The 27,247-nt window shown below is 59.9% G+C and overlaps 1 protein-coding gene across 1 annotated transcript in view; it reads left to right on the forward strand.

The window, feature by feature from the left end:
* Positions 1-27,247, forward strand: part of CACNA2D4 (calcium voltage-gated channel auxiliary subunit alpha2delta 4) — a 96,330-nt gene that overhangs the window by 9,792 nt on the left and 59,291 nt on the right. Inside the window, exons 7-24 of the mRNA XM_064478788.1 lie at positions 3,638-3,770; positions 3,833-3,955; positions 4,980-5,380; positions 5,713-5,821; positions 7,783-7,968; positions 10,971-11,052; positions 12,297-12,413; positions 16,740-16,799; positions 17,429-17,591; positions 17,924-18,055; positions 21,985-22,045; positions 22,634-22,784; positions 23,511-23,585; positions 23,857-23,946; positions 24,038-24,151; positions 24,493-24,571; positions 25,550-25,683; positions 26,706-26,768. Of these exons, the coding sequence (XP_064334858.1) occupies positions 3,638-3,770; positions 3,833-3,955; positions 4,980-5,380; positions 5,713-5,821; positions 7,783-7,968; positions 10,971-11,052; positions 12,297-12,413; positions 16,740-16,799; positions 17,429-17,591; positions 17,924-18,055; positions 21,985-22,045; positions 22,634-22,784; positions 23,511-23,585; positions 23,857-23,946; positions 24,038-24,151; positions 24,493-24,571; positions 25,550-25,683; positions 26,706-26,768 (2,273 nt within the window). The remainder of the gene's footprint in view (positions 1-3,637; positions 3,771-3,832; positions 3,956-4,979; positions 5,381-5,712; positions 5,822-7,782; positions 7,969-10,970; positions 11,053-12,296; positions 12,414-16,739; positions 16,800-17,428; positions 17,592-17,923; positions 18,056-21,984; positions 22,046-22,633; positions 22,785-23,510; positions 23,586-23,856; positions 23,947-24,037; positions 24,152-24,492; positions 24,572-25,549; positions 25,684-26,705; positions 26,769-27,247) is intronic.

A 27,247-nucleotide genomic window follows, 5' to 3' on the forward strand; every position in this document is an offset into this window, starting at 1 on the left:
ACTGTGCGGACGAGGCAGTGGCAGGTCCCATCTCAGGCCGGGCCAGCTGCTCGCTCGCACCCGGAGCTCCCGGAGGATGCTGTGTGTGCAGGCTGCGGGCTGCCCCGCCTCTTCTGGGGCTGCGGAGGGCAGCTCTGGGTGAAGTGGACAGCGGGTTTCTAGGGGACCCACTCCGACCTGCGGGGCACCAGAGTTCACCCCGCTTTCCCTCCTCGACTGGCCTCCCTGCATAGTCCCAGCCTCTTCCTGCCCTGAGAGAGGCGGGGTCACTGGACCCTCTGGCAATGTGGTCCCAGTGAGGGGCCACCTCTGGAGGACAGTGGGGACTTCCCAGGGGGTTGACTTGGTTTGCACTTATCCACACAGAGAGAGGACCCTGGAAACGCCTGCTGGCCTGGCACGGGGGGGTCGCCAGGCCCCCGCATGTGGGCTCTGACCTCCACCTCCCCGTCCTCTCACCTGCGTCACCTGTGCCCCGCTTGGCAGGCTGTTCGACGTGTTTAGCGCACAGGCCTCCTGTCACAGGCGCTGCAGACGCGCGCTGGCACAGGCCTCGCGGGGGGGGCCCCTGCGCCTCTGGGGTTGGCACCTGCTTCCTCCCACAGAGATGCTAATGTCTTGTATCCAGTGCAACATCGAGTTTTCCCTTCACCCTCCTGTGTGACCCTGTCGTGTGAGAATCATATGTGTTATTGTGTGGAGGTGACAAAATTAAGAGGTCAAAGGCCTGGTCCTGCAGGTGACTAGTGTCAGGGCAGGGGCAGACGGAGACCAGGTCCTCTGACCCCAGCCAGGTGCGGCTCGTTCCAGGGCACCAGACCGCTAAGGCCAGGCACCAACTCCCAGGCTCCCGGGCCCTGGGCCGCGCTGGAGGCCTCCGCCTCCCTGCCCTTCCTGGTGCTCCTGTGGTTTCGCCCCTGAAGAGGTGCCTGCCTCCTCCCCGAAGATGTCCTGGGAGGAAGGGTTACCCATCAGTCCTTGCGCAGGAAGAGAACTTACACGTAAATAATAATGTAAATAATAATAGGGACTTTTCTGAGTGCCAGGTCCACGCATTCAAATTTTGCATAAGGTGCTGAGAGCTTGTGCAGAATCTTGTCCACTACTCGAGGGCATGAGGCAGACACGCTGCTCACTAGTCCCCAGTCTCCTGCTCCTTCTTGGGAACAACGCCTAGCCCCGAGCAACACGCTGTGACTCGTTAGACCAGGTGGGACTGCCCCGCTCTCATCTCTCCAGCTACCTTGCAGCTCTTGGTGCCTGTGTGGCTCACTTCTGGCCGGTAGGTCAGAGCTTAAGTCTGCCAGCAGAAGGCGCCAGTGAGATTCTGGGGGAAACATTGGCCTTCCTGCTAAAAAAAAGAACAGAAGAGTCTGGCAAGGCCCTTCTCCTTTTGCCTGCCTTGAACTCAGACGTGATGTCTGGAAGGGCAGCAGCTGTTTTGTGCCAATGAGGCAACAGGCACAAGGATGAATGCAGCGTGCTAAGGAGGGAGGGATGGAGAGAGGGAGCACCTGCACCTCGAGAAACACAGCCTGACCACCGACCGCCGGCTCGGGCTCCTGGCTCTGTGCTGACAAGTCCTCACTTGTCAGCTGGGCTTCCTGTCACTTGCACTGAATCCCTTCCTGCCTGACACAGGGTGTTGTCCCTATTGCACAGATAGGAAAAGCGGGTTGCCCTGGATGGCAGAATAAGGAAGCAACGGTGCTAGAGTTCATGTTACGGAAACGACAGGCCAGCCAAGAAACAAGCACCACTCGGAGGGTGGGAGCACTCAGGTGTATTACGCCGGCGGGCTCAGAGGGGCTTCTGCTCCGAAGCTCTGAGCACCTCCAAGACGTGCGCATGAGGTTTTATAGGGTTAATTACAAGCTGGGGGTATTCGGCCAATAGGCATGGAACAGCTTTAGCAACATCATTATCACAAAAGTGGAGGCAGGGAGGCAGCAAACCAACATTTCAAGGCCAGATATGTGTCTCTGAAAATCCAGCTGGCTAGCAAAAAACACGAGCAGGGAATCAGCAAACCGACACTTACTAACTTAGATTTACGAGTCAGCCCAGCAGATCTCAGATCAGTGATCCGGCACTTGTTACGCTGAGATTTACGAGTAGGCCCGGCCCGGCTTTTCCTTCTCATTCAGACCCAGAGCCCGAGCTCTTACTATCTGTAAAGTTTGTTAAACAGATTACTCATATAAATAAGACTGCAAGGAAAACGTTTATCCTACCTGAAAGGGTAATCACAGGCTGAGTACAGATGGGTCCTTCCTGTTAAATCCAGCGCAGTGGCCCCGTTCTCAGGGCTGCTTGGTCTGTCCCTGGCCGTGGTCACTGGGATGGCCCCTCACGGGAGGATCTGGGACTCCTCAGGTGCTAGGCCAGCACAGTGGGACAGGGGCTCAGGGCAGCCTGCCAGGATGTCACCCCAGCCGAGCCTGAGGCCTCCAGCCCGTGGAGGAGCTGGGGCCAGTGGGGAGCCTCTGCCTGGAGTCCCACCTGCAGGCACAGGCAGGGCAGGGACCCATGCTGGCCCCAGCCCAGCTCCTCCCGGAGACAACCCCCTCCCCGAGCTGCCACTCGAGCCCACTCGCGGGGCCGTGAACGTGAGCGGGAGGGGGATGCAGAGAGGAGACTTGTTAAGTCCTTTACTACCGAGCCCCCAGCACCCCGGGGCCCCTGGGCTGCCGCCACTTCCTGCTCAGGATCCCCCACTGCCCTGTCCTCCCAAACACACATACACTTCCTCTGGCAGCTGCCTTCGAGGTAGTTATAGACCCAGAAGATCCCCAAGGGGCCTCTCTAGGCGGCGCCACCTGCTTGGCCAGCCTCTGATTAGCCGGTTACCTCCACCCCCGGCTCTGGTGGGCCTGGACTTTCAGGCAGAAGTCGGGCCTGGTGGTGGAGCCTGGACACCAAACAGAAGGCGTGAGCGGTGGGGAGGACACAGCCGCTGCCCAGGGGAAAAGGGGGTAGGGGGCGGCCATGGGCTGGGAGCTTGGGGCGGGCGGTTCTGGAGGTTCTCCTAAGGCAGAGTAGGCAGGTTTTGCTGATGGACTGGACCGAGCTGGTGAGAAAGAGTTGTCACAACGCTGTGAGGATGGGGTGGCCACTGGAATAGCTTTCTTTGACTTCTGCAAAAGCTTCTTTGGAAGAAAGGATTCAATTGCTGAAGAGCACGTCGTGACATCCCTGATGGGGTCGCCTAACCTTTTGCAGGACCTGCCCCGCGGACCCGCCCTGCATTGCCTCCTCCGTTCCTTGCTGTGCCCTGGGGCAGGTGGGGGAGGTCGTCAGAAGCCAGCAGGGACAGAGCCTGCCTTCTACCTTGTTGTAGAATTCAGCCTGGAGCCGGGATTCCTTCCACCTGTCAGTCCTTCCAGTTGCTGGAGCAGAGAGCCAGAGGGCCTGTGGGCGGTCTCCCAGCTTTGCAGAGCGAGGGGCGTGTGCATCTTCCCCTGCCCAGGAGGTGGGCTGCTGGGCTGGGAGCAGGGGTTCCTTCTCTCCAGCTCAGTGGCTCTAACGGGGGGGAGGGGGGGGCGGGGGGGCAGGGGAGCAGCAGCAGGAGCCCGCGGGGGCAGGACAGGGAGCAGGGTGTGGGCTTCTGCAGCGACTCCGGGTGGGTCACCACCAGCTGGTTGCATCCCGGGCCCTGTGCCTGTGGGACAGACGCTCCGTCCAGGCTCTCGGGCCCGGGACTTGGTTCCGCCGTTTCTGGCCCAGAGACTGCAGTGCCTGCGGTTTCCCCAGGGCCCTCCCACGCTTCTGTAAGTAGCCCCTTTATTAAACTTTTCCCAAGTCTGTTCACATGTGCCACGCCTTCCGGCAGACAGACCCTGACATCAATGGGGGAGCCAGCCACACTGGCAGGCGGGAAAGCCGAGCACGGACGGGACAGCAGGCGGGCGGGCCCCCAGGTGGAGCGCTGTGGGCCCGGGAGTGAGGGCAGCTGGTAGGAGGGGGCAGGGAGGCAGACGAGCCCCTCGTGATGGGGTGATGGGGTGATGGGCCCGGGCTGGGCTGGAAACTTTGGCTTTTACTCTCAGCAAGAGAGTGGCCAGCCACTGGGGTTTCCGAGCAGAGTGACGTGGTCTGACTTGCATTGTGAAAGGACCCTCAGTTGCTGTGTTAAGATTAGACTGAAGGGGGCAGGTGCAGAATTGGGAGACCAGCTGTTGGAGGCCCTGCAGGAAGTAGGTGGGACGCTCACTCATAACAGGATAAGTGGCAGAAAGTTTCTTTTTGAAAGTATGGATGTAGAGGAAACAGTAACCCTGCGCTGAGGAGCAGCTGAGCTGTACCCTGCTTCCCAGTCGCGGGAGGGAGGCGGTTACTGCTGGAGTCTGGAGGGGTGTGATGGTCAAGTCCATGTATCGGCCTGACAGCCCAGATGTTTGGTCAAACATCATTTCTGTCTCTGGATGAGATTAAGATTTAAATGGTCAGACCTGAGCACAGCAGATTGCGCTCCTCTGTGGGTGGGCCTCGTCCCATCAGTTGAGGGCCTCAGGGGCACAAAGCCTGATGCCTCCTCTGAGTGGGAGGGAACTCCTGCCAGACAGCCTTCCAGCTGGGGCATCACTTTTCCTTCCTTCAGACTTGAACTGAAACACTGGGGCTCTCCTGGGCCTCCAGCCTGCTGGTCTTTGGACTCAAATTACACCCCACCCGCTCTCCCAGGTCCCGACTGAAATAAGAGACTGACCGAGGGAAAGCTGGAACACTCTCTCCCTCCTGGTCCTTAAGAACAGAGCCGCACGTAAGCTGCCTCCCTCCAGGAGTGAGCGAGGTGCCTTCCTGGCTGACCGCTGGGGGCTGAGCCCCGGGCTCCCCGCGTGATGATCCCCTGCACTTTCGTTCTGGTCCCTCCCTTCACTCACTCCTGCTACGAGACCCTTCTTCTGAAGGAGTCAGCGCTGAAGCCCTCTGCCTCCCCTGCAGCCCTGCACCCCCCCACCATCCCTGGGGGCTCACAGGGCGCTGCCAGGGTCAGGGCTGACGCGCTGGGGTTGGCAAGTGGCCACGCGTACTAGTGAGACGCGTTTTCGAGCCGCTGGTGAGGTGTCTGTCCCTGCGCGGCTGGGGCAGCACCTCGCCCTCACCCGCCACCCTGAGACCAGCGTGTTTCTCTGCGAGGACTTTGAGGGCTTCCCAAGCGGGTCTGAGAGGCTGGGGCGCCCAGGCCGCCACCGTGTCTGTGAAATGAGCAGTGAGACGTGGACAGAGCTTTCTGGCTGCAACCAGGCCCTGCACATCCGAGTTGGCGGCGGCGGCGGTGAGCAGGCCCTCGACCGTGGAGGGGCCGGCCCTGGGGTCGGGGGCTCCCGTGGAGTGGGAGTGGTCTTCCGTGACAGGCAGAATGCGGACGAGTCCAGAGGTCAGAATAAAAGTGAACGTTTATTTAGAACTGAAGAGTCACTCCAATGACAAATTTCAAGAAGTTGATGAATACCCTCAGAATCACAAAACCTAGAAAAATCACACGTTCTTTCTGTTTATTAATTGACCAGCACGCCTCTGTGGTCCTTTTATAAATTTGGTGTGATTCTTAATCCCAAAAAAGATGCAGAATTCATCAGAACCCGGCATCCCCTGGAAGAGCACAGGGGCCCGTAGAGGTCTCTGCCGCGGGGCAGACCCTTGACCCGCGACAGGGACTCCCCGCTGGACACGCACAGGCGTTCCGTCACTGAACACCTGCTTCTCCAGGCACTTCTGTGTCGGTGGCAGCCCGGCGGGCTGTTTGGCTGGAACCAGCAGGTTCTGTCAGAACCAGAGGCACCAGGACACAAGAAGGCGTGGACTGTGGCCTCACATGGTACTGCCACCAGTCTGGCCCCACAGACATGAGACTTTTGATCAGATTCTGTCCTGTGCAATCCCGTCGGGAGGGACGACAGCGTGTGGCTTGTTTATAATTATGGACATTCAACATCGGCTGCTTCCTAGCAGGATTGCTGTCCGGCCCGGCCAGGCGAGAACCACGCCCCCTGCCGGCAGCTTCGTCTGACGTTTGGAAGAATCCTCCCCAGGCTGGTGATAACGATGTTCACCTGCTGAGTTATAGGGAAGCCATTCTGGCTTATGCAAGAGTCAACCCGGATTCGACTCTGGCTAAAGCAGCCCCTCAGACATACACTGTGCGTCTGCTTTAATTATTAAAAAAAAAAAAAAAGGTCGGTACCAGAAGTAAAGAGTGTCTGTGTTAAAAACAGAGATTAAATGCCTGCCTTCACAGGACGCAGCGCCGGTCCTCCTTTGACGAGAACCCCCGTCCCAGGTGCCGAGGCCACGCTGACTCACGGTGTGTGTGCTGAGCTGTTCTTCTTTGTTTTTCCCTTTCAACCTGAAGAAATGTCTCCCTGGCTTGTTTAGTGTTCTTTATTCTGACAAGATACACAACGGCAGGGCAACGTGCGGAGCGGGCTTCCGGGCTGGTCCTCAGCTTGGCTCAAATGCAACTCTTTCCTATTCTGATTATGCATTGTTTTTCTGCATTTATCGAGGCGATCATGCGATTTTTGTCCTGCCTTTCATGGATGTGGTGGATCTCGTCAGTTGATTTGCATATGTTGAACCATCCTTCCATCCTGGGATGAATCGTGGTGTCTGGTCTTTTCTATGTGTTTCTGGATTCTGTTTGCCAATATTTTGCTGAGGATGATTATTGATTGTTCATGGGTTATTTTGTTGTTCTGCCCTCTCTTCCTGCACACTGCCAGCGGGGGCGCTGTGGGACGGCCATGCTGCTCCTGGGGGTCCTGGTGCAGGGCCCGCGTCGCTGCAGAGTCAGCGTTCCCAGGAGGTGTCCTGCACCGGGCTCGGAAGGGACTGTGGGCTGCACAGGCCAAACTCAGTGTCTGCCCACTCGACTTCCTCCTAGCTGGACCCCCGAATGCCCACAGCACCTCCGACGTCGCCTGGCTAGGGGGAAGCTAGAGGAGAAGCTGAAATGGAGAGAGGCCAGGGCCTCAACCAGCACTGGTGGAACTGCCTTCCTTTCATGCGTATTAGGGACACATTCTGTGCAGGGGTGGGGGGGGGTGCCTGGACCCTCACCAACTTCCCAGAAAGTGGGTTTCCAGCCTAGAACCGGAGCAGGTGAGATGTGGGGACGTGGGGGCCACAGGTGTAGGCGTTACCTCTGACCTGGCCAAAGGCAGCAGCCTGGACACAGGAGCCAGGGCAGAGCCCTCCCGCCCCACCCATCCCCTAGCCTCCCCGTGCAATCTGGGATGACGACCTTGGTCCCCAGGATCGCTCTTGAGGTTTAAGGGAGGGTGTGTGCCCGCTCGTGGTAAGCAGGGCACTGGGCCTGCATCCGGGGCCGGGGTCACTTTGCTGTCCTCCACTTGGGCCTGGAAGGGTGCTCTCCAGGGGCAGGTCTGCCCCTTTAAAGCAGGGGGGTGTGCTGTGACCCTAGCGGAGCGAGCCAGCCCTGCCTTCTGAAATCAGGGTAATCCCGCTGAGGTCGCCTGCCCCTCCTCCTGCCGTCAGGCGGGGATTAGAGAAGAGGCCAGTGGATTAACCGGCTCATTTTGTCACAACTTCCCCATCAGCCCCTCTCCTGGAAGCCTGCTGCTCAGGTGGGGCGACCTCTCTGCAGGGCTGAGAGCAAAGCCCCGCCCCACCAGGTGTTGCTGCCAGGACCCACTGGAAGCCGAGGACCCCAGGCTTGCCAGGACCCGGGAGGCAGAAGGCCTGGGGACGTGCCAAGGGTCTGGGTGGACGGAGCTCCTGGACTGAGGCTGCGCCTTCCTCCCCCCGGCCCGACCCCAGCTGGGGCAGCATGCCTGAACCCCCCAGCGTCCACCTGGACCCCAGCCCCCAGCCCCCCAGCAGGACGTCCTCCCGCCAGTGGCCAGTGGCCTGGGCCTCCCTGCAGAAGACAGCGGTCCTCCTGTTCCTCCTGTGCAGCGTGTCCCTGCCCCCGACGCGGGGCCAGGCCCAGATTCCTCTGGAAACGTAAGCTTCAAGGGCAGCCCTGCCCACTAGCCCCTCTCCTCCCCCGCCCCAGTCTTCTGCCTCCCCTGCCCCCAGCCTGCCCTGGGGCTTTCCTGCCCGCTCACCCTTACTTGCTGTGAGACCTTTTCTTCACCAGCCTCTTCTCTTCCCCAAATCTCTGCCCTTTCGGAGCCCCACCCGCCCCTCCCAGACACCTGATGGCCTCAGAACCAATCATGGGCCACACTCCCGGGACAGGGTGGGCATGGGCCCCAGCACCCGCGGGGTGAGTAGGCGGCTGGAGTGGGAACTGTGCTGGCTCCAAGGGACCACTGCGGCTCCCCCAAGAATTTGGTAGGAAGTTCCCGTCTGAGATTCTGAAAGGGTAGAACGGTTCTAAACCAACCAACGGCTCCTGCACCCAGGAGCAGATGGAGCTGCGCTGGGGGGTGTCTCCGCTCCCCTTCCAGGCCCCAGCCCTACTTCCTGCCTGCTATCAGTCATTCACACTTCAGTATAAATTTAAATGACTGTGTGCCTCTCTGGTGGTTCCACTAAGGAAATCTGCGGTCTGTGTCAGGGCAGAGCACCCTGGGCCAGAGGGGCTCCCTGCTCAGCACGCCTGAGCCAGGCAGGGGAGTCAGGCCTCTGTCACCTTGCGCCTTAACAGGAGGGGGACCCTGAGCCCCCCAGACGCCAGGGGTCTGTGAGGAGCTGTGCCGAGCATGAGGTTTGAGTGGCTTCTCTCCATCAAGTGGTCCCACCCCTGCTTTTTACATGCCTGGCGCTGCTGGGGCTGCGCTGGTGACCGCGCAGCCACACAGTGAGGTGGGAAACCAGCCCAGAGAGGTCAGGTGGCCGCCCCAGTACATGGCAGCACTGGACTGAACTCGAGTTGGCCTGGCCAGTGCCTCCCCTCCACACCGACTGCCAGCGTGAACACTGTCATGGAGGGAGGTGTTGAGAGTCACCTTCACCCGAGCACACACCAACTAATAGTAGGAGGCGAGCTCCCAGAGCGTGAAGATGGCCGGAGGCCAGGTCTGCGCAGAGGGGACCAGCTGCACAGGGGCCCCGAGCGTCGGCCCCGGTGGAGGCCCACGTGCCCACAGCCTTGGACCAGGCCCCCGCCGGGCCCCTGACCAGCCCTCCTGCTGAATCCTTCCCAGTCCTCCTCCCAGACCTGCATCTCCCCACGCCTTCCCCTCCCTCTCAGCGCTCAGCCTCCACCGCCTACCCAGCATCTCCTGCCCTCCAGATCTGTTCCCGTCGAGTCCCCAGAGAGCTCCTGGCCCAACCTGGCACACATCCCTGGCTGTGTGCCTCCCCGGCACTCCTGTTCTGGGCATCAGCCTCTCCCTACTCTGAATCGCAATTCTCTCCCCGGTCTGCATGGCGCCTACGTTAACCCTGTCTTCCCCAGATGCCCCGTTCCCTCTGTCTGCCCCGGGATGGCTAGTGTCCCTGGGGTTTGCCGTCCATTCACAGACCTCGTGCAAAACACCCTCCCTGTGGGCCCACCTGCCCTCAGAATTTCAGCTCCCACCCACGTAGCGGTGCCTCTCCCTGCTAGACCCACACGCCATTGCCACGGACAGCTCTTCCCGAACATCACGGGAGATTTTAGATTCACGTGTGTGTCTCTCAAGACGCAATGTGACTGGTGCCTTCTAGTGTTGGGCAGTTTGCAACCTGCCCAATGGCACCTGGCAGCCCTGTGGCGGGGACCTCACCTTACATCTCCCAAGCTGCACACATCAAATTCCACCCTCCCCAACCTGTTCCTCTGGTCGTCTTGATATTCTTAATTTTATTCAGTAACACCACCATCAGCCCAACCACCCAAGCTCGAGACCCAGAAGTCATTTTGTCACCGAGCCCAAGCTCACACTGCTCACCGCATGACAGGCCAGTAAATCGGGAGATGAGGTGTTGGGGCAAGGACTAGCAACTTTATTGGGAAAGCCAGCAGTTCGAGAAGATGGTGGACTAGTGACCCAGAGAACCATCTTCCCAGAGTTAGAATTCAGGCTCCTTTTATACTAAAAAAGGGGAGGGGTGTGGTTGGTTGGTGCAAACTTCTTGGTGTTGGAATCCTGTGTTCTTGCAGCTGTCCAAGTAGGTCAGGCCATGGCGTTCCCATAAACCTCCAGCAAGACAAGTGTCATTCTCTGTTCTGCAATTTCTTGATCTCTATGTGAATGGAGAAGTGTTACACTCATAAAGGCCAGAGCCTGGAGAATGGGCCCTCCTGTCTATTTCGGGCCATAAGCAGCATTCTTAACTTGTAGCAAAAGAAATAGATACAAAGGTTAAAGTACAAGAAACACCCAATGCAGTGGGACTGGTTCTTCCCTGTTACAGTCTGACTCCTCTGTGCTCTTCGGGACTCCACCCAGCATTCTCTTCCAAACCTCTGCACCGAAATCCAGGGCTCCAGTCTGCTCAGTCCTGGCACACAGTAGGCCTTCCGTAATCACTGGGTGAGGGGTGAGCGGATGCTGGGGTCAAGCTCCTTTTGCTCCATCTGGAGAGGTTCAGACAGGGGCCTGCGCACCCCCAAGAGGGCGGGGTCTCGCACTTCTGGGGACGGGTCTCTCTGCACAGCTGCCCACCTGCCCACCTGCCCTCCCTGGCCTCGCAGACCCGGCTCAGAGCCGTCCCCTCTGCCCCCTTGCCTCGCGCTCCTGCAGGGAGTCCTCGGCCCACGGTGACCCTGCACAGGGCCACGGGGGGGGGACTGGTCGTCAAGCTGCTGCAGCTGTGCCCGCCCTCTGGGTCCCACCCTGCCTGGGAGGGACGGTAGCTGCTTGTGTGTTTCCTGGGTGTACGTCAGTGTGTGTGAGATTGTGTGTGTGCACATGTGCACGGCGTCCGTGTATATGTGTGTGTCTGTGTTGTATGTCTGCGTGTGTGTGTGTGTGTGCGCATCAGTGGGTGCACTCTGCGGGGAGACACTTGCTTCCTACATGCATGTGTGTGTGCATGTGTGCACACGTGTACTCCCACCGTCTGTCCGGCAGAGTGAAGCTGTGGGCAGACACCTTCGGTGCGGACCTGTATGACACTGTCACCAAATACTCGGGCTCTCTTCTGCTGCAGAAGGTCAGTGCCTTCTGGGGCGGTGGGGCCGTCGGCCAGGGGCTCTGTTGGGCGGCGTGTGCCTGCTGTGGGGGCTCTCGGGGATTGCCCAGTCCAGTCCCCGTTTCAGACAGGGAACTGAGGCCCAGCACAGAGCACGTCGGTGGGGGCGGCACGGTCCTGGGGCGACCGAGAGCAGCCTCAGCTCAGGTGCTGGGAAGCCGACGCCAAGATGCAATTAGAGGGCAAGAGACTGTGGGGGGTGGGGGGAGAATAAAGGGGAGCGGGGCGGGGGGGCAGACCCCACACAGGCCTGATACTGGAAGCGGGAGCCCCCAGGCGCTGGAGAACCACCGAGGCCCCGCCTCGCCCCTGGGCCGGAAGCTGGGCTCTGCCCCCTTATTAATGAACTGCTCTGTGCACAGACTGACAATCCCCTGTCCTCCCTCCAGTTACAGCCACCTCCCGGCCCCCTGACATTATGGCTCCCAGGCCAGCACTGAGGATGGCTCTGCTGTCCCCTCACTGCCCTCCGGGTCCAGAGCCCTTTTCCCCGTCTGATTCCCTGCACGGCTGCTGGCGCCGTGTTCTAACTGCACCTGGAAGAGAGCCTCAGGCTTTTCTAGCCATGCTGGTCCCCTCCCCAGGCTGGGTGCCCGCTGTCTTGGCCCCGGGGCCGTGGTGGCCATGCCAGCCCCGCCTGCCCCCCTCCCACACCTGCTCCAACTTTCTTCTTTGCGCCCTCCGATCCAGGAGGGGGCTGGGGCCACAATTATGTGGCTTTGGCGGGTAAAAGCCGTACGCATGGTGCATCTTATAGTTTTGGGAACCGGGTCACTCACGGCCAGATGGCACTCAGGGCTCGTGGTGAGAGAGCGCCTCTGTGGCCCCAGAGGGCACCTGCCCCAGCCCCCCAGCCGAGGTGGGAAAGTGTCCACACCTGCCCCTCTGAGAATGTGAGGGGCACAGATGCCACAGGAGTCAGGGAGAGACAAGCTCAAGCTTCACGGCCCCTGAGAGCGGCCCCAGGGGCGGGGTGGGGGGCAGCACATGGAGCCCCAGGCCCTGGGCGTTGGCAGTGTGACCTCGGTGGAATTCACGACATCTCTGGCCTCAGCGCCCGCCCTCTGAAGGCTGTGAACCAGAGGACATCTGATGAGCTGACGAGCGGCATCTCCTGTTGTCTGGGGGGTCGTGTGGGGAGGGAGGGAGGCACCCGCACAGGGCCCGAGTCCCGGGACGACAGGTGCGTCATGTCCCCTGAACAGAAATACAAGGACGTGGAGCCCAGTCTGAAGATCAAGGAGGTGGATGGCTTGGAGCTGGTGAGGAAGTTCTCGGAGGACATGGAGACCATGCTCCGCAGGAAGGTGGAGGCCGTCAAGGTGCTCAGGCTGTGCGCTGGGGTCCTCGCCCCAGAGGCCTGGGCATGCTCCCTGAACCCTCCCCCCACACCACGCTCCCCTGCCCGGTCATCCCTGAGCCTCAGACCCTGTAAAGAAGAGGTGCTGGGGCAGGGGGAGAGAGGGGAGGGCTGGAGCGCGCGCCCTGCCTTGGGGAGCAACGTCGGGGGCTGTAGGTGTGACCCACAGTGTTAAGGACTCTGCATCATGACCTCAGGTTCAGGGATGGGGCAGAGCGGGTGGAAGAGGACTCTGGAGTCACCGCTGAGTGGGTGGCGGGCGGACGGGTGGCAGGCAGGCAGCAGGGTGAGAGCAGGCCTCCCTCCCCCCTCCCTCCTCCTCCACCCCTCCCCCTCCTCCTCAACACCCCCTCCCCTCCTGCCACATGGACTGGTCCTTCAAGGCACCCAGGTGCTGCAGTGATGGTGGCCCAGCCCAGGGGATTTCGTCACTGCACATCCCCCTGGCGTGGCCTGGGAGGGACGGGATTCCCTGGTATGAGGTGCCCGCCCTGACACCTGGGGGTCCTTGCTGGTGTAAGCCAGCAGGTACAGTGTGGCTGGAGAGGCAGGTCCCTGTCTCCACCCAGACAGGAATCCGGCCACCCCAGACCAGCGCTGTCCTTTTGGGGGGCCAGGAGAACCAGAAGAGAGGAGGTGGGGCAGGGATGGGGGAGGTGCAGGGGAGGCCGGGGCAGCACTGAGGGCCAGTGAGCCTGCCTGTCTCTCCCAATAAAACTCGGCGTCTGGGAGGAACCCAGTGTCATGGGTGCTGGGGCTTTCTTTTCCACCAGTTACAATTTGCAGCCTTTGTTCTCCAGGCTTAGGGCAGGGGCTCTTAGCATCAGGAACCAGTGAGGAGATACCTGAGGGTTGCCCACAGCAGGGGGATGCTGACCCACACAGAGCTCTGCCCAGCGGGGATGCCTGCCCCCTTCCATCTGCCGCTCTGGGCAGAGCGCAGACACTGGGGCACCGGGACGCACCCCTTCAGGGCTGGCCCTCCTGGGGCCAGAGCACAAGCAGTCTTGGGACACCTCCAGAGGCCAGGGCTCTGGGCCCCGGGGGGCCATGTCCTTCCTGTGGGCTCAACGTGGAAAACCAACCAAGTGGGCCTTTGTTCTGCAGTCCCTCCCCCAGCATGAACCCCAGCTCCCTGCTGGGGCCCACGGCCCATAGCCCCAGGCCTGTCTGTGGGGGGCCCGTGGGGAAATTTCTCACAAAGCGGTGCCAAACTAATCTTTGCCAAGTGGAACTTCTCCATCATATCCTCAGAGTTGGGGGTGGGGTAGGGAGGCCCGGGTTGTTCTACCCAGTTCACAGGTGGATAAACAGAGCCCCGGAGGGTGGAGTGGTTCCCCCGACAAAGCTGAGAGGGGAGCTTGGTCTCCTTTGTCCCGCCACCCCCAGGTTTACTGAGGTATAACTGACAATCAAAAGTTGCGTGTATTTAAGGGGTAAAACCTGATCATCCGACATTCGTGTACATTGTGCAATACGCACCCAGCCCAGCCAGTCTCTGCGTCCATCACCTCACAGTGACTATTTCCCCTCCTTCCACCGCCCCCCAGGCTTGCTTTCTTTTTGTGCCAGAGGAGTGGGGAGCACACCCCTTAGCAAAGGTCGAGTACGCCGTGCAACACTGTCACCTCGGTCGCAGGCTGTGCGTCAGTTCTCCACAATTTCTTCATCTGCGTAACTGAAGCTGTTCCCCAGACCAGTCCCTCCCCGCTTCCCACCCCGCCCCCGCAACCTCCATCCTCCTGTGAGTTGCTGTGGTCTGACTGGATTCCACGTGTGAGTGACGTTCTGCAACATTTGTCTTCCTGCATCAGGCTGGTTTCACCTGCATAATGTTTTCCAGTTTCATCTGGGTTGTTGCAAAGAAGCAATTCCTTTTTTAAGGCTGAATAATATTCCATCATACATTTTGCACATTTTCTTTATTCAGTCAACTGTCCGCGAACACTTAAGCCGTTTCCACACCTCAGCTGTTGTGAGTAACGCGTCGAGGAACATGGGGTGCGGGTGTCTCTTTGAGATCCTGTTTAACGTCCTTTGGATGTACACCCCAGAGTGGCATTGCTGGGTCATATGGCAGTTCTGGTCTTAATTTTTGAGGAGCCCCCAGACTGTTTTCCATAGTGGCTGCACCAATTCACGTTCCCACCAATGGTGCCCGGGGGCTCCCTGTTCTCCACACCCTCGCCAGCACTTGTCATCTCTTCTCTTGCCCATTCTGACAGGTGAGAGGTGGGCCTCACTGTGGTTCTGACTTGCATGTGCCTGACGATCTGTGAAGCTGAGCACCTGTCCCTCTACCTGTTGGTCATTTGTATGGCTTCGCAGAAATGTCTGTTCGCAACCCTTGACCACTTTAAAATTGGATTATTTGGTTTCTGCTATTGAGCTGTAGGAGTTTCCTGTACCTTTTAGATATTACTCTCTTGCCAGGTACATGGTCCGCAGGCATGCTCTCCCGTTCTGTGGCCTGTCTTGTCGCTCTGTTGCTCCCTCGCTGTGCAGACGCTTTTTAGTTGGATGCAGACCCACTGCTGTTTTTGCTGTTGGGGCCTGTGTGTTTTGTTCCCCAAACGAGAAACCAGTGTTGAGAAGACTTGCCCCTGTGTTTTCTTCTCGTGATTTCACGGATTTGGGTCCCACACTGAAGGCGTTAGTCCACTTTAAGCTGATTTTCATGTGATGGGAGATGAGGGTCTCTTCTCATTCGTCGGCAGGTGGAGACCCGGTTTCCCCAACACCGCTTATTGAAGAGGCATTTTCTCACCATCGTGTGTACTTAGTACCCTCAGAGTCAGTTGGCCGTAGATGCAGGGGTTCATTTCTGGGCTCCGTATTCTGTTCCGTTCGTCTAAGTGTCTGTTTTTGTGCCAGGACCAACCGTTTTGATGACTGCAGCGTAGTGACAGAGTGTGATGCCTCCAGCTCTGTTCTTCTTGCCCGAGATGCTTTGACTATTCAGGGTCTTCTGAGGTTCCATGTAAATGTTAGGACTGTTTTTTCTATTTCTGCAAAGAATGACCTTGGGGCTTGGGTAGGGACTGCACTGAATGTGGAGGCCACTCTGGGTAGATGGACATTTCAATGATATCCTTCCAGCCCGTGAGCGTGAGGCGCCTTTCCACCATCCGTGTTTCATTAACTTTCTTTCTTCCCTTACGCTCTGGCCTTTTTTTTTTTTTTTTAATTTGTGGTAAATACACAGAAAAGTTACCATTTTAAAGCGTTTTAAAGTGTTCAGGTCAGTGATATTAAGTATATTCACGGCGTTGTGCGGCTGCCATCCCTGTCTGGTTCTGCACTTTTCATCGCCCCAAACAGAAACCCCGTGAAACTCGAACCCACTGAGAGCCCCACGCCCCAGCTCCTGGGGACCACTAGGCCGCTTTCTTTCTGCCAACGGACTCTCCTGTTCTGGAGAGTTCATGTAAAGAGAATCGTCCAGTTTGACCTTTTGTATCTGGAGTCTCACTTCACATCACGTTCTCAGGGTTCATCTGTGTTTTCACAGCTGTCAGCGCTTCATTTCTTTTAATTTCTGAATAATATTCCATTGTGTGGATAGCCCACATTTTATCTGTTTATCTGTTGTTGGACATTTGGGCTGTTTCCACCTCTGACTACTGACTATATGCAGCTCGAATATCGCTACAGATACACATACACACATTTTAATAGACTATTTTTTAAAGCAGTTTTAGGCTTACAGCTAAACTGTGAGGAGAGCAGGGAGAGTTCCCATTACCCCCGATCCCACGAACACAGCCTCCCTCACCATCGACCCCCCGCCAGGCGGTACCTTTGTACAAATGATGAACCGCATCTTAGCCACCAGCGTGCACAGCTGACCCTGGGTTCACTCCCGGTGATGCACAGCCTGGGGTGGACAAAGGTACAGAGACACCTGTCTGCCGCTCTAGATGGTACAGTGGAGTTTCACTGCCCTGAAATATCCCGTTTTCCACCTGTCCGCCCCTCCCTCCCCACAGACCCTGGGCACCCACTGAGCTTTCTGCCGTCGTCCCCAAGTTGTGCCTTTCCCAGGACGTCGTGTAGTTGGAATCACACAGTGTGTAGCCTTTTCAGACCGGCTTCCTGCCCCCAGTAAACGCATTTACCTTTTGAAAAGCTCCTGTGACTCCCGCTGCTGTGAACATGCAGGCGTGGGTTCTGGTCTGAGGGTCTGTTCCCAGTTCCCGCGGGGGCAGCCCTAGGAGTGGACCTGGCTGTGGGGGGCCCCTGGCGTTGCTCCCCCGGTCACGCTCCCCTTCACGTTCCCATCCCTCAGAATCTGGTGGAGGCTGCAGAGGAGGCGGACCTGAACCACGAATTCAACGAGTCTCTGGTGGTGAGTCCTCCGGCCTCCACAGCTCTGGGAGGGCATCATAGCCACTGTCCCAGCCGCCCGAGGGCCAGGGCCGCCCCAGTGCAGGTTGTGGGAGGAGCGGGGCAGGAGGCCCTGTGCTCTTTTAACCCTCGCAGGTCTGTATGAACCTACAATGGTCTGATTGTGAAACACTCTTGAGTCTTTGAGAAGGGATTTGGGGGCCGGCCGGAAGCCAGGCTGCAGGCTGCCTCTGCAGGAGGAAAGCCTTGCCTGCAGGGACCCATGTTCTGGGGGTCCACCTGCAGGAGGGGGTGGTGCTGGTGAGGCGCCCCTCCCGGAATCTGGCCGCCTCAACACACGCCAGACTCTGGGGAGACGGAAGCAGACAATTTGGTGTAATCTAGACAATTTACACCAAAACCCGGGAGACTCCACCGTGGCCCCAGTTATCGGAAGTGCGTTTGCTCCGAATCAGATGCTTGGGGGAGCCCTCCAGTGGTGCGGCCGCGCTCAGCCTGTCTGACGCCCCGCATCTGCTCCTCTGCCCGCCCCCTAACCCCGCAGTTTGACCGCAACTCCGCCCCCTCCCGTCCCCCCCCCCCCGCAGTTTGACTGCAACTCCGCCCCCTCCCCGTCCTCCCCCCCCGCAGTTTAACTACTACAACTCCGTTCTCATCAACGAGAAGGACGCGAGCGGAGCGTACGTGGAGCTGGGCGCCGAGTTCGTCCTCGAGTCCAACGCGCACTTCAGCAACCTGATGGTGAACACGTCGCTCAGCAGCGTGCAGCTGCCCACCAACGTGTACAACAAAGGTGCCGCCGGACCGCCGGACCGGGGCGAGGGGCAGGAGTGGTGGGAGACGTCCAGTCCGGTCCGGTCCGGTCCGGTCCGCACGAGCTGGTTTGGGAGGAAACTCGGCCGGGGCGGAGGGGCCAGCAGAGGAGGGGAGGCTGTGCGGGCCTCCCTGCAGGCCGTGCACGCAGTGTGTGTGCATGCACATGTCCGCGTGCGCGTGGGTGCACATGTGCCTGTGCGCGTGCGTGCGCGTGTCCGCGTGCGTGTGGTCAGCAGCTGATGACTGGCTCATGTAGGCGGAGCCTGATTCCGTTTCCCCCGCGCTTCCTTCTACGCGCTCTCGCTCTAGACCCCGAGATCTTGAACGGGATCTACATGTCTGAAGCTTTGAACTCCGTTTTCGTGGAGAACTTCCAGAGAGACCCGACGCTGACCTGGCAGTATTTTGGCAGCGCAACCGGATTCTTCCGGATCTATCCAGGTGAGGACGCTGGGAGCGTCCCCACGGTGCTCTGGGCCCCTTCCCTGGGGATAAGGCCACGGCGCCACTGCAGCCGGACCCTGGCGCGTAGACCCAGAGAGCGGGGGGCCCTCCCGTCCACAAGCGCCTCTGCCCCCACTTCCACCCCGTTCACAGCTGGCCAGTTAGCACTTTCAGTGAATAGCTGATGAGCGGACAAAGAAACCATCAGACGCCCGGGAACCAGCCGGGAAGCGCCCTGCCTCGAGCTCTTGTCCTGTGAGACGTGGAGGATGGACGGGGGGTAAAACAATTCTGGAGCTTGAGAAGGCCGCATCCTTGCTGGAGAAATGCGGCAAACTCACCCACGTGTTCAACAGCAGGGGAGGCGATGTCGCAGGTCAGCGGCCAACCTAAGAGCCTGGGGAAGGCCCCTGGTGTCCAGTAAACAGAAGACAGAAGCGCCTCCCGCAGTTCCCAAGGGTTCTGCCTGGTTTCACTTCTACAATAATTCAGCCACGTCTCACTGCCAGCTGGCTTCATGTTCCAGCACCCTGGCCGGGAAGTCTTAGCCGCCCTGCCCTCTGAGACAGCAGCCAGGCGGGTCCTGGAGGTGCCACGCCTCCCTCTGTACGGCACAGAGCCCCGCCAGGGCGCACTGGCAGCACCTCCTGCCTCGCTGTCCAAGCCCACAACCAGCCTCGGTGAAGGAGTCCACCCTCCTCCGAGCAGCAGCCCTTCTAGTGCCTGAGGGCGACTCCCGCACCCCCCGCGTCTTCCCCTGGGGGGGTTCCTGCCACCTCAGGGCTTCCAGGACCCTCAGCTTGTGTGCGGACACGCAGCCTGCCCGTTTGCGGATTGGGCCGTTGGCCATTGCGTGGTGCGAGCTCTCTGCGTGTTGTGGGTACCCCCCCCCCACTTCCGAGGGACACTGTTGGCTGTGTCCTTTGATACACAGCTGTTATTGCTTGTGTTTTTTGGTGTCATCGTAGTGTTTTCATTATTGTTTGCTTCTAAGTACTTTTAAATTCCCCTGTGATTTCTTTGATCTTTCGAGTTTTTTAAAAGTGTGTTTTCTTAATTTGCAAGTACAATAGGGATCTTGTACTCACCTTTTAATTACGAGTTTCCAGTTCAGTTGCTTTGCAGCCGGAGAACATGGTGCATGTGGCACGGATTACATGACACTGGCTGGGATTTAGTTTAATAGCCTCGTGAGTCGGCAAGTTTGTAAACATTCCACGTGTGCTTCCGTAGGATGTGTGTGCTTTAACTGTGGGAAGAAAAATTCTGCTTGTGTCATCAGGTCAAGTTTGTCAGTCGTATGGTTTAGATTCTCTGCAGATTTCTGCAGATTTTCTGCCTGCTTGGCCCTTGGTAGCTCTCGTGACGTTTTATACTCTGTCTGTTCGGTCTGATGTTCGTAGTGACACCAGTGTGCTCTTGTTGGGGTTTGCCTGACGTATTTTTCCCGTCCTGTCCCTTCCGGTCTTCTGTGTGGTTTTGCTCCGGCCATAGCTCTTTTGGGGGGGGGGGGTAATTAGGTTTACGTATTTATTTATTTTTTGGAGGAGGTGCTGGGGGTTGAACCCAGGACCTCGTGCACGCCAGGCATGCGCTCCACGGTGTGAGCTGTGCCCTCCCCCGCTGTCCTAGCCGTATGCGTTGAACACAGTGTGTAGTTTTTAATCTTTTATCTGAACTGACCATGTCTCTTCCCACCCTCGGCACGCCAGGTGCGTTTCCATGCGCTGTTTTCACGCATTTGAATGTGCCTTTGCCTTATTGTTAAAATTTCTACTTGTCCCTGTATCTTTATGTCCTTTTTCCTTTTTTTTATTTTGTCTTTTTTAGTGATTAACCTTTTCCGATAAGTCTCCCCCTCCGCCCTTGCTTCTCTTCTCGTCTGTCGGTTTGGAACGTATTCCCCTGTGTCTGTCCCTTAGTCACTAGCCCTGCTGTTCTGTCAGGCTTGTTTAACAGGCGATGTTACAGTTAAGTGATATTTTTACCCTCCTCCCAGTCAAAAAAGCACGTTCGAGCCCCCGCTCACACCCTGGGCCCTGACTTCCACTCCCTCCTCGTCTGACGCGCCCCTGTCTTTATCCCACAAGTGAGATGTGCTGGCTGTCACTTGGCACAAGCATTGCTTGTTCGTGCCTGCAGGCCCTCTCCAGATTCTTGGACAGCAAGACCGGAGAGATGAACGCGGCTCCCACAGGCTCTGAGGCAAGCAGAGCTTTCTGCTGAAAGGGGAGCTTGTGCACAAGGGAGAGGAGTTGAGAGGGTGTCCGCTCCCCGAGGGCTTCAGGGAAGGAAAGCGTTTTCAAGGCAGTGAGAGGCAGGGGACCGCAGGGAGCCCGATCAGCCTGGGCTCAGTCCTCAGGTTAGTTGGCATCAGGGTGAAATTTCTAGGACCATCAACCTTCTGGTTTCAGCCAGTCAGGGGTCCAGGTGCTGGTGGTTAGCAGTCTCCATCTGGGGGGTCTGCTTCCTGCAAGAACAACCTAGGACCGTGTGCCAGGGACCTGGGAGCGCAGGGGTTCTGCTCTGGGCAGATTTGTATTCCCGCTTTTGTCCTCGGGAACCAGGTACACACATCAGCGGAACAGAGGGCTCGCCTTTCACTCCTGTGGCTCTTTGGTTACCATATCAGAAGCCCGAGCTTCAGGTGCTCTGTCTTTGGGGCTCTGTCGAGCCCACGTGCTCGAGGCCGTCCCTCGGTCCTTTTCCACAACGGCTATGCTCATGTCCTGTCTCCCAGCTCCTGCGGGCCCCGGGGAAACACGCCGGGCCTGTTTCTAACGTGCTTGTGGGGCCTGACTTAGGAGAGTGTCCCCTCCAGGGGGCTGACTGCTCCCTGCCTGGCGTTGAGGGCACCCCGCCCAGGACCACCAAGGCCCCCGCGCAGGTTCTGGTCCAGAGCCAGGAACCTCACAGTCAGCGTCTCCTCCTCGGCGCTGTTCTAAGGATCAAATCCCCCACCTCCGACACCAGCTGCGGTGGGACAGTGGCCCCCGTCACAGCCCCGCTGCTCGAGCTCCTGCCACGCTGGCACTGCTCCCACCTCTCCTTGGGACTCTGCTCTGTTTGTTTGTCTGGGGGCACAATCCCTGACAGCCCCTCCTGCCTTTGCAAGACCAGCCACACCTCAGATTGCATCTCAGCTGAAGTTAGGGCCATGGACCAGGAGGCCAAGAGCCTTCAGGCCTCCATGACGCTGCCAAACGCAGCATGATACAGCCTCGCCCCCTGCTTTTAATCTCCTCGTTTTGAACCCACTGTTACCCGCCTGAGAGTCTTTTCAACTAGAAACCCTGTTGTGAATCACAAGGGTCTTACCGTCGCCGGGGGCGCGTTCTGGATCAGATGGCTGGGACAGAGCCTGCTCCAGCACCGCCCGCGGGTGGGTGGCTCCCTCATCTGCGTGGCACCAGCTGCTATCAGACCCTGCGGGTCCCAGGAGCCCATGACCTCAAGGAGCCCACGGTCCTGTAGCCAGATCACCTCTCCCCGCAGCCAACAGGAGGGACGCGGCACTGACCGCCAATCCTGACTGGAGGCTGGCGGCTGGAACTCGGAGCCCTGTCCCTGTCCCACTCTGTCCTCGCGCTGCTAGACGGCAGTGATGTTAAATCAGAGTCACACCCCCGAAGCTTCCTCTTCCACACTTGCTGTGAAGTTTAGCCTCCCAGGAGCGCCAGGAGCCACGTAGGGGGTGGGGTCCCACCTGTGAAATTAGCCCAGCTCGGGACCTGGGCAGGTCAGCTGGGAGATGAGTGCCGCTCCGTGTACCGGCCTGCCCCCTTGCCCGCTGCCTCCGTGTGCGGGCTGTGATCTGCCGGTCCCACGCGCACTGCCTCGTCCGCAGCCAGCCCTGCCCTGGGGGTCCTGGCCGTCCTGGGTGTTCGCCCCCAGCCGGGCCTCTGGAGCAGCCTCTGTTTCCCCAGGCATCAAGTGGACGCCAGACGAGAACGGAGTCATTGCCTTCGACTGTCGGAATCGCGGCTGGTAAGCGCTCCCAGCGGGGCCCCCGGTGCCGGCCTCTCTTCACAGCCTTTGCGTTTTGCCTGGTTGTCCTCCAGTCCCTGCCCCGCGCCCACCCAAGGGCCAGAAGTGTGTAGCATTAACCCGACGCAAGAGGAGAGGTGTGGCTGGCTGCACCCGTCCACCCCCGCCTCCCCAGCGCTGCCTCCACTCAGGACTCCTCCCGTGTCTTCCCGCCCCAGCTACTTCCAGACCCTGAGCTGGCCCCACGTCACCCTCGGCCAGCCCTCCCCTCCCTGCAGATCTGTAACCGACCCCCTCGCTCCCTGCAGCCAGCCCCTGGGACCCGGGCTGGCCCGGAACAAGGAGGACAAGGGTCAGAACTTGACCTTTCCCCCACCTGACACGCCCACTCGATGGGCACAGTCCTGACAGTTGCCCCCGAATCAGCTTCAGAACTGCTGAGTGGCCATGGGACGTGAGAAAACTGGGCCCCAACCTGCGCTCCGCGCACCCCAGGGCCGGAGCCGGAACCGGGGTTGTGGGGGACCGGGTCAGGGCGGTCTGGCGGTGGCTCTCCCACCGTCCGCTGTCCCTCCCTTCCTGCTGAAGGTACATCCAGGCGGCCACCTCCCCCAAGGACATGGTGATCCTGATGGACACGAGCGGCAGCATGAAGGGGCTGCGGCTGACCATCGCCAAGCACACGGTCTCCACCATCCTGGACACTCTGGGGGAGAATGACTTCGTGAACATCATCGCGGTAAACACTCTGGACAGACCTTCCTCCTCCTGCACCAGGAGGGCCTGTCCTTGCGGCCGCTGATGCTTCGTGCCGTGGACGCCTCTCCCTCCTCTGAGGCTGGGCCCCACTAGGGTGGGCTTCCTGGGGTCCCCAAAGATTCTGAAATGATGGAATGTGGAATGTGTCACATCCACTTTCCTGAGTCAGTTTGTCCGCTGAGTCTGGGCTCTGAGGAAGGTGAAGGTGCGTCTGAGCAGATCTCGAGCTCGGCCCCATCCACATGCCCATGCCCCCTGGAGGCGCCTCTCTCTTCCCCCTCCCCAAACTCAGACACGTTGGGGGTGGGGGGCAGCAGACCCCAGTCCTGCTTTCACAGCAACTCTCCCTCGGGACTATCCCACCCGCCCCAGACAGGTGACAAAGTGCAGGGACAAATGGAAAAGGACGGGAGAGGCAGGTTCAGGGACATCTGGTCTCTGAGCTCCAGGAGATGGACGCCCTCAGCCAGCACCTGGGAAAATGCTCAGGGCCAGGATTTGAGGGAGAATTTTTAGAGTTAAGGCCCTGCTGTGCCCTCTACTCCCTTCTCTCTGCTCAAAAAAATTACCAAAATCATAGGGCCCCCCAAGAGCGTTACCTAGGTGCCAGGTGACCCCACCCCTGACCCCTGTGAGCTGTGAGCTTTGTCCCTGGGCCCTGACCTTCCACACTGACCCCGTGTGCTCTGCCCTCTGCCCTCTGCAGTACAATGACTACATCCACTACATCGAGCCTTGTTTTAAAGGGATCCTGGTCCAGGCGGATCGAGACAACCGGGAGGTGGGTGAGCTCGGCACCAGTGGGCGTCTCCTTGCAGGGGCACAGAAAGCCTCGCAGCCGGTCACCCGCACCCTCTCAGCCGAACCTGGGGGCCCTGGAGACCATGAGTGGCGGGGGCCAGCCGTGAACTTAGGGGCTCGTGGAGGGATGGGTCCTGCACCCCTGCTCTTCTGGGCGAATGGCTCCAACAGCCCCTGAAAGCAGGACCGAAGATGCAGGTTCCCTGGCCCGCGGACCAGCTGGCCCTCCTCTCGCTTCTCGCCCACGGCAGCACTTCAAACAACTGGTGGATGAGCTGATGGTCAAAGGTGTGGGGGTCGTGGACCAAGCCCTCAGTGAAGCCTTCCAGATCCTGAAGCAGGTACTGCGCCTGACGGCTCCGGGAGCACGGTGGTGGGAGGCCGGGTGCAGGTGGGCGGGTCACCGCACTGTGCCCCCCGTTCTCCGCACAGTTCCAAGACGCCAGGCAAGGAAGCCTGTGCAACCAGGCCATCATGCTGATCACCGACGGGGCCGTGGAGGACTACGAGCCCGTGTTCGAGAAATACAATTGGCCAGACCGCAAGGTTCCTCCCCTGGGGAGGGCGGGGCGGGGGCCGAGGGAGGGCTCTCCTCCTGCCCGGAGGCCGGGCTGCCCCATCCACGCACTCTGCCCGTGAGGTCCAAGCTGACACTCCTACATCACAGTGACCCCAGGGGCCCCGTGCAAGGGGCCAGGAGAGAGCGCAGAGTCTGGTGGAGACAGGAGTTCGGGAGTGCGGGCTGTGAGCCCCGCTGCACCTGGGCCCGGGTCCTCTCTGATGGGAGGGGGTGAGGTCGCAGAACCCCAAGACCCGACTCCAGACTTAGGGATGGTCAGGCCCCTCGTGGCCTGGACTCCGGCTGAGCCCACCGTCCTCATCCCCAGGTCCGAGTCTTCACCTATCTGATTGGGAGGGAAGTGAGTTTTGCTGACCGCTTGAAGTGGATCGCATGCAACAACAAAGGTGAGGCAGGCCCCTGGCACGTCTCCTGAGCACAAGTGGGACGGTGTTGCCCAGGCCCCGTGGGACACATGAGACAGACGTAGTTGCCCCCGGAGCCTGAGAGATGCCCACCTGGCACCGCTGACTTGGGCCCCTTGATCTAAGCAGAGTGTGTTGAGCTCACGGTGGGTGGGCAGACTCTCCCGGCCCTGGGAATCCATGTGGACAGGACGGTCCAGCAGGGGAGACTCCCAAGTGAGGCGTCACGACGGTACTGTCTGAAATGCGCTGCAGGGGGTGGGGGCGCAGACCAGGCTGGGTGCTGGGTGAGGGGTGAGTCCTCCTTGATGTGGGGTGTCAGGGAGGACTTCCTGAAGGAAGGGGGTCTCAGGTGAGACATAAAGAAATGGTGGGAGTGAGTCAGACGCAGAAGGCAGGGAAGGGTGTTCAGGCCGAGGGAACAGCATGTTGAAAGGGTCTGAGACAAGAGACACTCTGGGAACGAAAGCCGCCCCATCCTCTGGAGCTGGAGTGAGTGTGTTGTGGGCGGGGAGAGCAGACACCTGCTGAATAATTCACAGGATTAAAGCCTTGTGAGGTGTTCACTCTTCTAAATACCACCTCAGCTGCAGCAAGGAGGGGACAGCCCCTCCCCACAACTGAGGACGGGAGTCAGAGGAAGGAGGGGCAGGGTGCTCGGAGACAGACCTGGGAGACAGAGCTGTGTGCGGGAGGGAGCGCCCCTGGAAGGCAGCCCTATGGGAAGCTGGCGGGGGGGGGAGGTGCTGCACCCCCGTGGAGGCCGTGCTGCTCCTGGGGCGGCTCTGGAGCTGGGAGGGCCCCTTGGGTTTCTCCCAAGTCCAGGCAGGGCTAGGCCTTCTTGTCCCCGCAGGGTGAGGGTGACCTCGTGGGGAGTGGTGCCTGGGGCCCAGGCTGGCGGCGGCAGTGGGGGAGTGGGGGCCCACAGTCCTCAGCCACGCGCCCGCACCCCCCCCCCAGGCTACTACACGCAGATCTCCACGCTGGCCGACGCCCAGGAGAACGTGATGGAGTACCTGCACGTGCTCAGCCGCCCCATGGTCATCAACCACCACCACGACGTCACCTGGACGGAAGCCTACGTGGACAGCAGGGTGGGGCCCGCGCCCCGGAGCGGGGGTCGGGAGAGGGGTGAGCTGGCCCTCCTCGGGGACGCTACAGAGGGGTGACGCTCGGCCCGGAGCCCGCCCGCCCAGGGCCGCCCTCCAGGGACAGACTGTCTGCTCCAGACTCATTGCTTCTCCTCCCCGTGGTCCCCACCTCCCTCACTGTCCCCCCCATCCCAGGCCTGGGAAGGAAGGAACCGACCAGGGGTTCAAGATACTCCAGTAACCAGGCGTCCTCCCTTCCAGCCCAAGTTTTCAAAGAGACTGCCTGTAGGCCTCACGCGGGAACAGACGTTGAGGGGAGACAGTCAGAGGCAATGCAGGGGGACAGGGGCCTGCCTGGCTCTGCTCAGATCTCATCCCAGACGCAGACCCCGCTTCAGGATGCTGTGTCAGCCAGGGTTAAGAGAGACCTGGAAACGGTGGATTCTGTGAGAGAGAAGGGTGCTTCTCCGCACATAAAAGCCCAGAGGTGGCTGATCAGCTCCCAGGCCACCAGGGACCCAGGTCCCTTCCGCCGTCCCTCCCATCCCTCGGGTCGGCCTAGTCCAAGCAGCCAGTGGAGCCCTGGACACAGCAGCGAGTTCCAAGCTTCAGGTGGCGGAGGGGAGGGGCGCACCCCACCTTTGAGGGAAGCTTCCCGGGAGTCCGACCCGACGTCTCGGTGACCAGAGCTCAGTGCCCGGGTGACTCCTGGCCGTGTCCTGCTGCTGTCTGGGACGGCCCTTCCCTGCCGTGCCCTCGCCCTTGGCGTGGCCGGGACAGGAGGCTGGGTGAGCTTGCTTGGGAGCTGGGCTGTGGCCTCGGGGACTCTGAGACCCGCCCTGGCGACGTCAGCCTGGCCCTCTCCCCTCCAGCACCCCCGCGGCTCCCTCTGTGTAGGGAAGGGAACCTCCTTTGGGGGCTCTCCCTCCCGTGGGGAGGCTGACATCGTGGCGTGGGCGCCACCTGTGGCCTCTGCCCTCTGCCCTTCCCTGCTGATAGCCGCCCCCCTTCCCCCGCCCCTGCAGGCGCAGAGCCTGAGCCTCCTCACCACCGTGGCCGTGCCGGTCTTCAGCAAGAAGAACGAAACTGTGAGTGGCTGCTTTCCGGGGAGCTGCGGTGTCTACAGTCCAGTGGTCCTGACAGGCGCCAGGACACCCCGGAGGGTTCAGTGCAGATCCCGGGCCCTGTGCCCCAGTAGCGACCACAGAGTCCCTTGGTCAGGAGGGTGGGTGCTGGACCCTCACTTCCCGAGGCTCCCCAGGGCTTCTGCTTAGCCAGCCTGGGATTGTCCCCCTGCTCTGTTCCCAGAACCCTGGGCTCAGTGGGTCACCTGCCAGACGTCTAGCAGTCTGGGCTGGCTCCAACCTGTTTGTAAAGGCTCTGCTGGGGGAGTTCCAGGTTTTCCACCCTCCACCTGGAAAGCGCTCCTCGGAGGCCTCGGGCTTCAGGGCCCCCACGGGTCAGGGGCCCCCGGATCCCAGTGCTTCAGTCTCTGCTGTGAGGATTAACACTTCGTCCAACTTTGTGCTGCATTTAAATAACACAGCCTAACACTGGGCATTAACCC

Source organism: Camelus dromedarius, chromosome 25 (assembly GCF_036321535.1).
Source record: "Camelus dromedarius isolate mCamDro1 chromosome 25, mCamDro1.pat, whole genome shotgun sequence".
NCBI classification, from domain to species: Eukaryota; Metazoa; Chordata; class Mammalia; order Artiodactyla; family Camelidae; genus Camelus; species Camelus dromedarius.